Source organism: Echinops telfairi, unplaced genomic scaffold, assembly GCF_000313985.2.
Source record: "Echinops telfairi isolate 266 unplaced genomic scaffold, ASM31398v2 ScPeMD7_7;HRSCAF=31, whole genome shotgun sequence".
NCBI lineage: Eukaryota > Metazoa > Chordata > Mammalia > Afrosoricida > Tenrecidae > Echinops > Echinops telfairi.
In genome coordinates this window covers 24973536-24987720 of record NW_022103904.1, presented here as the reverse complement: position 1 = coordinate 24987720, position 14185 = coordinate 24973536, and the positions used below count along the sequence as shown (strand labels likewise).

General features: G+C 42.4%; 1 protein-coding gene across 3 annotated transcripts in view; it reads right to left on the bottom strand.

The window, feature by feature from the left end:
• The window catches only part of CPEB1 (cytoplasmic polyadenylation element binding protein 1), a 109630-nt gene that overhangs the window by 36622 nt on the left and 58823 nt on the right, over positions 1-14185 (bottom strand). Inside the window, exons 1-2 of one of the 3 annotated variants that reach the window (XM_045286397.1) lie at positions 12468-12542; positions 11910-12098 (exon numbers count right to left, since the gene is read on the bottom strand). In XM_045286397.1, the coding sequence (XP_045142332.1) occupies positions 11910-12063 (154 nt within the window). In that variant the 5' untranslated portion in view covers positions 12064-12098; positions 12468-12542. Of the gene's footprint in view, positions 1-11909; positions 12102-12467; positions 12543-14185 lie in introns of those variants that run through there. The other 2 variants (XM_045286398.1, XM_045286399.1) reach the window with 2 other exon arrangements.

Below are 14185 nucleotides of genomic sequence, written 5' to 3'. Positions count from 1 at the left end.
TATGTAACAAGAGCCCCAGAAGATTTTATGTGCATTAAAAGTATGAGAAGCACTGATCTAGAAAAACCTGAGACTTGCTACTTCTCATTTCTAATCAATCCTCTTATCACACCTTAAAACACTTTCAGGTGTGGTTATCTCTCTTAGAGGACTACAGGTTATTTAAATACAATTCTGACAGCACAACATAACTAATACCGAAGAGGTAAAATAAGAGAAGCCCTAAAGAAATTATGGCAGCAATACTGGCCATCTTCAAAAGAGTTAGGCCTCTGAAAACAGTGTTGGAGGAAGGGATGATATATCAGGGTGCTGTATAGCACTGTTCTAACACATAACTTTCCTCTAGTTCTTTAATATTTCCTCCCCCTATTTTATTTATTTATTTTCCTCCCCCTATTATTATGGTTTTAGTTTTACCTCATTAATCCTCTAGACCTGCATATGTTCAGGGTATAATTAAGACCATTTGATGCGTGAAATCCGAGACAGATAAACCCTGCAGGAATTGAAATAGTAGTAATGATTCCCTGAGGGTAAAGAAAGGGGGGGAAGAGAGAAGGGGAAATAATATATAACAATGATGATTATATAACCCCACTCTCAAGGGGAACGAATAACATAAGGGCAGGTGTACAGATATAATGGATGGTGTAAGATATGGGGAGAAGAAAAATGAGTAATAATATTTAATAAAATAACAAGACTTCTTTGGAAGGAGGGATAAAGGAGAACTGATACCAAAGAGTGCAAGAATAAAGTAAATGTTTTGAAAATGATGGTGCATCAACTGTACAATCATGCTCGATCTAATTGAATTATAGATTGTTATAGTATCTGTAGAGCTCCCAATAAAATGGGGTAATACTCTGCTTTTCAAGACATGTCTTAGTCTAGCAGGCATAGTTCTGCCTTAGTGAATGAGCATTATTGAAAATTTTGCCCTATCTTCAACTTTTACTAGTGTCCAGTTACTTCAGTGTTTAAGCTATACAAATCAACAATCTATATATTTTAGTCTAAAAGCTGTCTGATACGTGTATATTTTCATTTTCTCAACCTATACTATTGGCTAAATGGATGATACTAGCAACAGAATTAACCACATGCCCTATGGGAATGATTTATAATGTCCCCCAATAAAATGATCGTGATGTCTCTAACATGGACTAGGCTTTTGAGCTCTCACTTAATTGTAGCCTCAATCCAAGAACAATTATTTCTTACGATGTGACCCTACTCAATACTCCCTGCATGAAGTGATCAATCATTGAAGATATAGGTGCTGTAGAAAAGTGTGGTGAAGAAATCAGAGGTGGTTATCAGAAATAGCATCTGGGGTCTTAAAGGCTTGTCTTCAGACAAGCAGCCATCTAAGTTAGGCATCAGCTAAGTCTACATGAATACACACACCAGCCTGTGGGATCCGATAATTGTAAATTATATTTTAAAAAATTCCAAATCAGCATAAAGAACAGTATCGGAGTTTAAATTCTGAGCACCCAGTTTTCAGAAGCCTATGGATGACAGTGCAGGGTCCCTATGGAGACTAAGCCTCCAGGGAAATGTCCTCACTATTGACCAGGGATTTGAATAGCCTTGATAGCAGACAGAATACAGTGGAAAGTGGGCTAATGCAGTTATCATTTGTTCTCCTTTTTGATCAATTTTTAATTTGTCCTAGTTTTTATTCTGCTTTTCCTTTGCAATTTTTTGTTTTATTTTGTTGCTGGTTTTCTTGCATACTTTTCTTTATATGAAATCCAAGAAAGAGAAATCTAGAGGCAGTAACTGGATTAATAATGTTTTAGGGTTATGGCAAGGGAGATTGGGGAGTATAAGGAGCTATTAATGAGTGAAAGAAAATGTTTTAAAATTTATTGCACACACAAAAAATGTATTGCACAATTATTTTTATTTTATTTAAATCACCGAATTGTACGATATGTGAATTTTATGTCAATAAAACCGTTAAAAAACAAAGAGCTGGTGGTTAGGTACCTTTAAGTCAGTTCTGAATCATAGTGACCCTACTTACAACAGAGGAAAACATGTGCCTTCCCTATCCTGTGCCATCCTCACAATTGTTCCTTCTGTTTGAGCCCATTCTTGTGGTCACTTTGTCAATTCATCTCATTATAGGTCTGTTTCGCTGACACTCACTTTACCTACCTTGTTTCCCTGAAAGTAAGACATTCCCCGAAAATAAGACCTACTTACAGTTTTGCCTCTGCTGAAATATAAGGAATCCCCCCGAAAATAAGATCTCCCCAAAAACAAGGCCCCCCAAAGCGACCATAACTCTGGACTCTGTGGACCGTAGTGGTGGGCGCCGCTGCATCGCAGCCAGAGCATACAGGAAGTACGAGGTCTCTTTAATAAAACAATAAATGTGTACCGTATTCTTCATGGAAAAATAAGACATCCCCTGAAAATAAGACCTACCGCAGATTTGGGAGCAAAAATTAATATAAGACACTGTCTTATTTTTGGGGAAACAGGGTAGCATGTTATCATTCTACAGGGGTTGGCCCATTCTGATGACTTGTCCAAAGCACGAGATAAACTCTCCCACCTGCACTTCTAAAGGAGCATTCTGGCTCTACTTCTAAGACAGATTTGTTTGTTGTTCTGATAGCTATATAGTATATTCAGTATTTTTTTTCCCAACAGCATAATTTAAAGGTATCAATTCTTCTTCATTCTTGCTTAGTTTCAAGAGTATCATATAAATTTAAAATTACTGAAGTTGAGAACGATTTAGCTATTTTTAAAAGTATGCAAAAGTATTTCTATTCTTTAACAGTTCAGAAAAGAAACAGAGACACAGAGAGAGAGAAGAAAGTAAAATTTAAACTATAGGAGATTTTGGGTAAGGAAAATACACGTATCCTTTGTATACTTTTAATTTTAACTTGTTTAATTTTGAAATAATTTTCAAATACAAAGTCTTATTAAAAAATGAGAGAAAAGAAAACTAGTCAATTCCTGTTTAGCTTTCTTCGACTCTTTCAAAACACAATTGATTTATACAGAAAAGGGAAATCAAGCACAAAGTAATAAGGACATGAATCCCCAGGGAAGAAGATGGCAATTATGTACCTTTGGAATCTGTGCCCATGAGAGGAAATAATCTTTTTATAAACAAGCTTTTTAAAGCCTCAAAAACATTTGTATAGATTTTCGTAGCTACATACAAAGTCAACTGTACAAACCCATTTTCTTGACCAAACATACCAAAGGTCATTGTTACCATTCCACTCTACCAGTAATTAGCTCAACACCTGTCAGAGACTAGGTGATCAGTGTTGCTGAATATTATAAGAAAAAAAGGAAATATCATGATCACAACCAGGATGCTCACAGTTATGCTCAAGCTTTTGAATCTTAAGGACGCATTGCTGACTTAGAACTCAAGAAGGGAAGAACCTTCCCAGCCCACCGCCAAAACAGAGGTTTAGAGAAGTACAGTGACCATCTGCCATCTGATTTCAACTGATTTCAAACACTTTCCTCAAAAGGAGCAAACATATAAAACATACAGACTGATTAGTGTTTCTCGGGTTTAGGAAGGACATGGTAGATAGAATTCACCTTCTTCTCAAGCCCAATCCTCCCCAGCAACTGTTGGGATTCCCAGAGCCAGTGAAAAATACTCCTGCATTCAAGTACGAAGAACAGGAAAGAGAGCCTCAACAAACACTACACTAACCACACAGAAAACCAAACGCAAACCCAAAAACCACCCTTAAACAGGGCAATATGGCTTAGATTGATGGTGTAGAAAGGGATAATGCCATTTGGTAGAGATGGAAGATCAAAATGACCCTAAATTAAAACACCTATTCAAGCATGTGAAAGTTGGACACTGAATAAGGAAGACCAAAGAAAAACGGATGCATTTGAACTATTTGAAACAGTGTTGATGACGAATCTTGAAAGTATCCTGGACTGCCAAAAGAACAAAGAGATCTGCACTGGAAGAAGTATAGCCAAAAGGCCCCTTAGAGGTAAGAATGGCAAAACTTTGTCTCACGTATTTTGGACATTTCATAAGAAGAGACCAGTCCCTGGAGAAGAACATCAAGCTTGGTACAGTGTAAAGGCAGCGAAAAAGAGGAAGGCCGTCAATGAGATGGATTGACAAAGTGGCTATAATGGGCTCAAACATTAAGAACAATTTTAAGAATGTGGCAAAACAAGGTGGTGTGCCCTTCTATTGTACGTATGGTAGCTATGAATTGGAACTGACTTGATGGAACCCAAGAACAACAACATTCACCAGTTTCGTGCATATACAACTGAGAGAGACCAAAAGTGCTGCATAGAAGATTCAAGGAAGTCAAGAAAGATTAAGAAGACTAGAATTTTCTGGCTGTTACGATTAAGCTGTGTGAAAAGTCAAATTTTTGTTAACTGGTCATCTATGGCCAGATGTCCTACAATGGTCTGAGTGTTCTGCTACAACCCAATCTCACACCGCACCTGGCCAGATAGCTGTTTCAAGTATCTACAGATCAAAGCAAAGAAGGTAGAAGAGCCATCAGACTCTGGCAAAAAGTAAGACCTCATTTTGGGAGATAGAATTGGTCCCAGAATAATTCAGGAGATGCTTCCTCCCATATATGGTTGTTGAACAAGCAGAAACAATTCCTACCAGTGGGAAGTAGAATAGCCAGCAATGGCTCATTCCCTGGGCTTGCTCCATCTTCCTAACTCAAAGGAAACCAACTGAAAAGGCAATCTCACTAAGCCAACCTAAAATCTAGTGAAAGTTTAAGACCACTCCCCACCACAGGGCACAGAGCTTCATGAGGTCTTATGTCATGTATTAACCTAGAAAATTTGGTAGGTGGGTTGAGGAAGAGAAGTTTCACAGTCCCCTCCAATGGTGGCCAAGGCCCTGGTTTCTTTGTTCTAACTTCCACAATTCGGGGCATAAAGGAAGTCTTAGGTTTACCAAGGGCCTCCTCTGGCCTTGGTGGCCAAGTATCCAACAAATCCACATCTTCCAGAGGTGACTAAGAAAGGCAGTGTGCTCGTACTGGCACAGAGGCAAGAACCCCACTCACAAGCTGGCAGCAATTGGCAACAGCTACAGACAGCTCTCAGGAAAGTCATGGGGAGGAGAGGACCTGGCAAAGGGTTCCACCTCATTAATGCTACCTCAGAAGGTACAAGACACCAAATCAGCAGTAATATTTTTAGACCGATTGTTAACTTTCTCCACTTTCACCCTTCTGTGCCAGATTCTATGGGTTTTACACAGCTGAGTCATTGCTCGAATTTTCTCAAGCCTTCCCCTGAAGTACAAAGGCACTCAGAATCTGACTGTAGCAGCAGCAACAGCAGTTAAGAGCCTGTCACTGGATGCTTACACTGCAAAGTCTTAGTCTGAACTTGGGCTCAGATGGGATGGAAACCAGGTCCAATATATCAAAGTCAGGTGCCTGTTATCTAACCTTGAGTGGATCATATGAAAAATCGGAATTAACAGAAACAAAAAACTCATTGTCATCAAGATGATTCTGACTCATAGCAATTCGATTATTAAGGAGCTCTAGTTTGAAATATAAGGTCTCATACCTGGAATCCTTTCTTCCTATCTTTTGTAGTGAGGTTAGTTGTTCAGGGTCTATCTGAATGCATAGAGGAGGGAAGGGGAGAGGGCAGCAACTGCCCCATGTAAGCAGACAGATAAAACTTTTGTCTGTGACCCTAAACCTGCACCTCTATACCATGTCCTAATTCAGGTGGTTACCTTCTGAACTGAGCTCTTCCCATTCATTTGGAATCCTCAGTTCCATGATGGTACCAAATGTTTCTTTTTCCCCAAGGTCATTCCCAGGCTTGCACTTTGAACAAGTTCTATTAATTGCAGAAAAGACACACCCAAGTCCAATGTACGGTGAAAGTACACAATGCCCCAGTATCCAAACACCTCAATTTCTCTCTCACCTATGAGGTACACCATTGTTATTCTGCTTCCTAAATTCTCCCACCTCTCTGTGCTGAATATCATTCCTAAATATGAGGATTAAGTAAAAAATATTGCTATTACAGTTTCAGTTCATATTAATATGCATGGCTTTATTATAAACAAACTGTGTTTAAACAAGTCTCTAAGATCCGCACATGGCTGCAGACAAGTTCTCTTAAAAACAGTAGCTGTCGGGGGTTTAAATGGAGAGAAAATGTTTTGAGAAACGATGTACAAATGTGCTTTACACAATTGATGTGTGTATGGATTGGGATAACAGTTGTATAAGCCCCTAATAAAATGTTTTAAAAAAAATGGAGAAAAAGAAGAAAAAAAACAACAAAACAGTAGCTTCTGAGGGGATCTGCTGGGCTAGTTAAAATTTAAGGCAGAGAGGTCAGCTCAGAAGGTTGTAGAGACTATCCCAAAAGGGTAATCTTGATAGATTTTCTTGAGGAACACAGGATGACAACAGGGGCTTATTATAAAGAAGTTTTACGAAAATTGCTTTGATGAGAAAAAGATCAGGAAAGGTATGTCAAAGAACTGTTTTCCAACATGACAATGCACCTTGCTCATTCTTCAGGGCAGCCAGACTATCCTATAAGAATTTTGCTGGGAAAATTGACCTGTATACCCTACAGCCCTGATCTTGACCCTTCAGACATCTCTTTGTTCCCTAAACTCAAAGAACATTGCAAATGAACACAATTTGAGTCCTTTAAGGATGCTAAGACTGTTGTTTGGATATGCAAAATCAAAAAGTGCAGACTACGTCAGGAAAGAGAAAGATGAGACACCACCGTCAAAAGTAGATACACCTAGAGAGAAGACATGTTGAAAACAATAGCTTCACATTGTGATATTTTTTTCTTTAATTAAGGTTTCTATATTTTGTAGCTATACTTTTTGACTTACCCTCATAGACTGAGATTCCATGATAGCACTCATGCATGCTCCAGCATAGAACAAAAACTTTCCATAAATGCATCACCATCCTCTAGAAGTTATGGGGGTCCTTAAAGAATCTGCCTATTTAGCATAAGAGTGGGAGAGACTTGTATGAACTAAACAATACCCAGGATTAACACATGGCTCAAGCAATCATCATTCACGCAATAAATATTTACTAAAAACCTTTGAGCCAGGTACTGTGCTTCTGCCTGGACTGCACTGTTAGAGAATTATTAAACCATCAAGATAGATTGTCGGGAAACCATGGTTGGGCCCAGGAAGTCAATGTTCTACACAGAAGGCGGACCAACCCAACTCTGAAGGCTACCTCGGAAAAACTGGAAGAATTTGGGAAAAAAGCAGAAGCAGCAAAATAGTGAGGAGCGGCTTCTATCCTAGCCGGTTAGTGATATAGCACAAAGAATATTCCATTCACTAAGCAGAAATTGGAGAGAATGAACAGGCTAATCGCCAAGGAACTCCTAAAAGTGAGTGGGAGGAAAACAGGACATGTCTTCTGACATCCTCAGACTGAGCATGTGCTCCTCCTGCTGGGCTTCTGTACAAGTCAGCCATCAGGAGTCCTTATTTTCAGTTTCCCCCCCAAAGTAGACTATCGGAGTTACCCTACTTCTCTTGCTGAGTAATGCTGCACTCAAAAAAGAGTCACAAGGAGAATGCAGGAAGACAAATCCATCCAGAGATGCAGATGATGAGCTGACACTTAAGGGTGAAAGGGAGACAAAACTATTGATCATGTGCCTCAGTCTTCAGGAATCTCAGCAAGAAAACACAATTACCTCTGGCTAAATAGCCTATTTCCCCACTTTTTTGAAGCTCCTTGTATACAGAAGGCCCATCTTGAAATAAGAATTCTTGCCAACATGGTAATGTTATGCTCAAAGGAACACAAGTATTGGAACCAACAATACAGGGGGTCTGAATTGCAATTCTAGTAGTTGTGCCACTTTGACATTTTACAACCTCTGTGAATCTACTTGCTAGTCTTTAAGGCAGGAATAAGGAGCCCTGGTGGCACAGTGATTCAGTACTGGGCTGGTAATCAAGAGTTTAGTTTGAACCCACCAGCTGCTCCACAGAAGACATGGCAGTTTGCTTCCTTGGATACTTCTGGGGGCAAATCTACTCTCATAAGCTGAAATAAATGCAACAAGTTTAAGAGTATTAGTAGTATCCACTTCACAGGGCTGTGCAAGCACTAACATCACTTGATGCACTTAGCAAAGGAAAAGGTCGATAAATGATAGCTATTAGTCACCCCACCCTTCATCCTAGCCTGGATATTTAGGACAGCTTCCCTTGCCCTGTTGTTCCATTATAGGAACTTCACACTTCAAATAGGACCAAAGGTCGCCTGGACACATGCCACTGGGGCGTCTCAAAAGAAAACTAACTTTTAACATATACTTTGCATAAAGGAAGAGGTGGGCCTCTGGGTAGCACAGTCTAGAGGTGGAAGACCTTTAAAAGCGCCAACATCCAAACCAATGCTGGCTTTGCAGACACAACTCTCCAGGACAGACATCACTCCAGGCCAGTAATATTCAAACAACAGAGGAACCCTACCTAGGCTCTGGAGAATGGTCCTTATGGACCAGTTTTAGGCTGAGTCAATGAAGGGGTGTCATAATAGCACAGTCCTTAGGGGAAAAAATGTAAGTCTTCATCGTAGCAACTCTCAGTGCCAATGAGTTGATGCCGTCTCATAGAACAGAGTAGAACTGCCCTATGAGTTTCTGAGACTGTAACTCTGTATGGAACTAGAAAGCCCCATCTTTCTCCCAAGGAGCAGCTGGTGGTTTCCAAACCTCTGGATCACAGTGCAACACACAACCACTATGTGATTAGGCTCCTATCAAAGCAACTATCATTCTGCATTTGGTATGCATTCTTATGTTTTCCTTTGAACAGTTGTGGAGATTTTTTTTTAACCATTTTATTGGGGGCTCATACAACTCTTACCACAATCCATACACAGATCCATTGTGTCAAGCACATTTGTACATTTGTTGCCATCATCATTCTCAAAACATTTTCTTTCTACTTGAGCCCTTGATATCAGCTCATTTTCCCCTCCCTCCTTCCCCCATGGAGAGTCTTAAGAGCAACACTTTTATTCATTGATGTATCTTCAGTGCCTAACAATGCTTGGCACATAGCCAGTGCTCAATGGTTGCAGAATGAATTTATTCAAGATTTTCAGTCAAGAGTCCTGCTATCTCCAACCTTGCTCCATACATTGCTCAATACTTAAAAGAGTGGTATTACAAAAGTCAATGCGACATCACAGCTACTGGAGGCACAGTATCACCAAGCTTGCACTCTGGGCCCCATGGATACCCCTAGGGTCCCAGACTGTTTACAAGAATAAATTCCAGATGGTTTCATGTCCTAGAAGACCAAGTCAGACAGTCTTCTACCCTAAGCCCTGCCCTGGAGCAATAGTCGAGTGCCCAGAACTCTAGAAATAACCCCTCCCCTTCCACTGAAGAAACTGAGCTAGCCCTTCCTCATAAGGAAAGGCAGTGTAGGCACTAGAATGTGGGCTGCATGTTCCAGCAATGCTGGCAAGAGCGCATGATCTGGTGCTGCAGCTGGCTGGTGGGAGGGCGCATCCCACTCCAGGAGGCAGTACTCTTGCGTGGAACTTCTAAAGGTCCCAGTGCTCAATCAGCAAGAGAGGTGGCCATCATAATGGATTGAAAAACCAAAGCAAGGCAATCAAGATGGCTATGTCCTTAGCCCTTATAAAGGAAAACAAGGAGGCTTCAAAAAGTTCATGGAGAAATTAATGGATAGGAATTTTCCCACAAACTTTTTGAGGTCCCCTTGTACATACTGATTCATAGCTAAATGTGTGGATAGCAAGATCATGCCGCTGTGGCAAGCCTCTAGTACAGTGGTTCTCAACCTTCCTAATGCTGCGACCCTTTAATACAGTTCCTCATGTTATGATGAACCCCAACCATAAAATTGTTTTTGTTGCTACTTCATAACTTTAATTTTGCTACTGTTATGGATCGGACAACCCCTATGAAAGTATCACTCAACCCCCAAAGGGGTCGAGACCCACAGATTGAGAACCACTGCTCTAGTCCTTTATAAATTCTGCAGCCCCCTCACAAAATCAAGTAATATTCATCACTAATGTAACTGATATAAAATGTAGAAAAGCTAATCCATCCCCAATTCAGAGACAAATAGTAGAAGTGGTGGTGAAGTTAAAATTACGGTTGGATCCAAGTTATATTTTTAGTGAAATTATATAATAACTTCTAGGTCTAAGACCCATGGTAGGCCCATTTAACATTTTATGTGACGCATTGCAGAAGGCCTCTTGAGCTAAGAAACACCAGAGCCCAAACAGGACCAACTTGTTACTATTGAAAGTGAGTACACCTTATCAAACCCTATAGCATACAGCTAGGCGCCCATCTCTTAAGGGGATTCTTCTGTTATTTGTTCAGATGCAGTGGTAGTATACAAGTTCAGCTTCACAGGCAACCCAGGTTGGCTTAGTAGTACTACCCACAAGAAACTGCCAGGGCTTCCAAGGCAAGGTTCTCCACACAGAGGATATCAATGATACCACACACTTCTTTGCACAGGGGGAACAGGGCAGTTACCAACCTGTCTGAAAAGGACTAAATAAGCTGAAAGACAACCCTTAAGAAACCCTACCTCAATCTAGAGGCATTTTCTTAAAATTAAAGCAGTCTTTCCCACCCACGTTACATTAAAAAAAAAAAATTCCAACCTCCTCCTTCACCAACCAAGAGATTTTACATAAACAACTGGGCATTAAAATGCCACAAAGACAAAACAGTTCCAGGTTCTGCAAAGCAATCTAAAATAAGGCCTGTACCAAACAGGGTAGAGGCCACAGACATCAACTAGACAGTACCTTGCTGCCCCAGTGGGGGTGGGGGTGGGGGGAGGAATGGGCAAGGCAAGGAATCATTTTATCCCACTGTCAGCACCAGAAGCAAATGGTTTCCCCTCATCTCACCACTACTACCTACCTTTCCATCTTCCTACAGCCTCCTCTGCTAGTACTCTTTTTCTTAAGTTATTATTTGTATAAAGTGAAATATGTAGGTTTTTTAAAGTATACTTAGAATATTTCTCAAGTTCACATTTCGTCCCAAATACGCCAAGACTTGGGTCTAGCTAAACCATCAGCTTGTATCACTAAAGCCAATAAACGGGCAACAGTGGAGAAGGTGTTTGCACAGAAACAGTTCACGAGCTACCACAAAACCCCTTCAATCAGTCCCCTCGTATTCTATACCAAGGTGACAAGAGATCCCCAAAGGGTAGTTGCTCATTCTTAATCTAGCTGGTTACCCTCAATACAAAGGAAAAAAGCCTTTATAGCTGGGGGTCACCCTATCCCTCTTACCCTGCCTACCCGATTTGTGGGATCAATCCTCTTATGCTGTCAATTCCAATATGCCAGCACTACCTAACCTTGCCCAGGGGTAAAATTATTTCCTTGTCATGATGCAGAAACTACCCATATGCTCCCTAGTTTTAAAAGTCACCTAGAAAGAAAATCTGGACATCCAGCGATCAGCCCTGTAAGTCCCCTCCCCCACCTAAAGTGTTTTGCTTCATCATCTCTAAGACAGGCCTGGGCACCAGGGGGTTAGCTGGATCTTTTCTGCATAAGGCTGTCACCTTGGGGACTCTTCTCAGGGCTACCCCAGGTGCAGACCATCAACTCCAGGGAATTTGTCTGGATAAGTGGAAAAGCCATGCCTGTCTTTACATGCAACCATCTGTCCTGCCACACTTACAGCCAGCATTTACATCTCTTGCAAAACAGCTCCATGCTGTGTGTGTGGAGGGAGGGGCGAGTGATGCAAGGGGGAAAGAACAACTGTTGCTGTGGATATCTTCGCTCACCACCCCACATGCCCCCTCCCCCCGCTCGCTCGCCTCCGGCACTCACCCGAGTGTGTGCTGCTCTGGGCTGAGGAATCTGAGTCTTGGGTGCTCCAGGGTCTCTCCCAGCCCGTCAGACTGAGGGATTGCAGGCCAAGGCACAAGTCATTTGCATCTGGGAGGCCACGGGAAGATTCTTGCGCAGAGGTGGGGAAAAGCATCCTGTTCGTAACTGTTTCTTCGGAGTCCTGGAAGTCTGCTTTGGACGAGAGGATAGACAGTGGAACCCCAGAGTTAAAGGTTGTTTTCCCCAATATTGTCAATAATAACTATTATTAATAATAGTTTCCCCAGCCTTGGGGACCAGATATCCAAGCTAACTGGATGCCGCAACCACTGCCTCTGTACTTTTGGGGGTGTTAGAGCAAGAGCAGTTGCCATACAGCCCCCTCTTGACACACACACCCCTATCCCGTCTGCATTACAGACTGGGACAGCATGTGATCAGGCTGCTGATGCTTCCCGCTGCCAGTGACATCAGCCGGCTGAGCCGTGCAATAGAGAGCGGCATCATCCCTCACAGAACGGGGGAGGAGCAGGAGGGGATGACAAGGAGGAGACTTGCCTCCCAGGGAAAAGACAACACAACAGCCACTTGGAATATTCAGGGTGCAGTGCTGATAAGTCAGGGTGGCGAGGCAGCAGGCTCCACTCTACAGCAATGGTGGCCAATCGGCCCTAAGGCAGACTGAAGTAAGTCCTCACTGCCTACAGCAAAGCCAAAGCAGCCGACTGCCTGCTTGTGTAGCTCTGCCCTCCTGCCCCTCCCCTCCATTCTCCACCCACAAGCCCCAAAACACTCTAGTCCTGGATTCTCTCCAGCTGCTGGCTCAAGCCCTGGTTTTACAGCCCAATGTGAAGCTTCCAATCTTGCTTGCAAAAATCGAGAGCTTCAAGTAGCCCCTAAGCAGCACCCTGATACAGTGCTATTTACCACTAAGAGATGGGATAATATTCAGGAAAACACTGTACACTGGCCTCTGGGGAAAAGCACCTTGTCTGGAGCTTATTACACAGAAGAAAAAAAATCAGTCAGGTATGACAGAAGGAGGGAGAGTCACCAGGCTGTTCTATACGTCATGTCACCTCATAGGGCAGGGCCCACAACCCAAGTTAAGACCTGCTCTCACTTGGGATAGTCCTTAGTCATAGGGTCCCTCACCCTCAATACGATGAGCATTTAGTCCTGAGCAGGGCTCGCTCCTTCCCTCACTCCTGCAACTGTGGGCAAAGACTAAGGAAACACTCCCTCAAGCAGTGTCTGACAGATAAAAACAAGAGAAACTCTCGGAAGTATTATTAAGTCTGTAAGAAACATTGCTTACATCGCTTGGCTGTGTCAAATCTACACCTGCACTTATACCTTTAGGTGCCAGGGTCCCCGGTCCCCTCCCAGGGTAGCTTCCAGGGCGAACACACTATTTCTATGGCCATGAGCAGTTCCAACAACAAATTTCAGCTCTGCCCAGAGTTTCTGGAGTCCCCACCAATTCTTCTTCACTGAAGACCCCACTACAAAGCTTCCTCCTCAGAAAGGGAGGTGGAACAAAAGACCCATCCTCAGGCAGGCTCCTCACGCCTGGGCTAGGCTGACAGCAATCAATTCAGCCCTTTCTCCCCTAGATGAAAGGAGAACTAACCCAATACAGGAAGTACTCCCACCTGGGACCTCCCATAACAGGGCTTGAAGAGCAGAAGAGAAGATAATGAAATAAGCTTCAGGAATAGCTGGCCAGAGGCTCCTGCAGTATACCATATGTCCACAAGCAGATAGTCAATGGCAAGGACTCCACTCCTTCCTTTGGAGGCTCTTTTAAAAGCTCAGCTGCTGTGTCATCCATCCATTCTTTTCCTGTCTGGCTATAGGTACTCTGCTTGCTCCCCACCGTCTGTCAAAGTCATATTTACTTCTGCACAGGCTCTCATCTCTGCATACGTTGAACAAGTACACAACCCTTGCTGACCCTGTCCCCACGCAGGCCACTCCCTTTTGTTTATCTATAGTTCTTCCAGGCTGAGGACACACTTTAAAAAAACAAAATACTCATGTTAATAACAAAAACATACCGCAAGTCTAAAATAAGCTGGATGAACAATCTGGAGGAGAAAAGAATGGGACCAACAGTTCCGGAGGGACATGGGAGAGGGGGAGGTTGAGGGGAAAAAAGTGGTGTTAACAAACCCAGGGCAAGGGAACAAGTGATCCAAACAGGTGGTGAGGAGGGTGTAGGAGGCCTGGTAGGGTGTGATCAAGGGTAATGTAACCGAGAGGAATTACTGAAA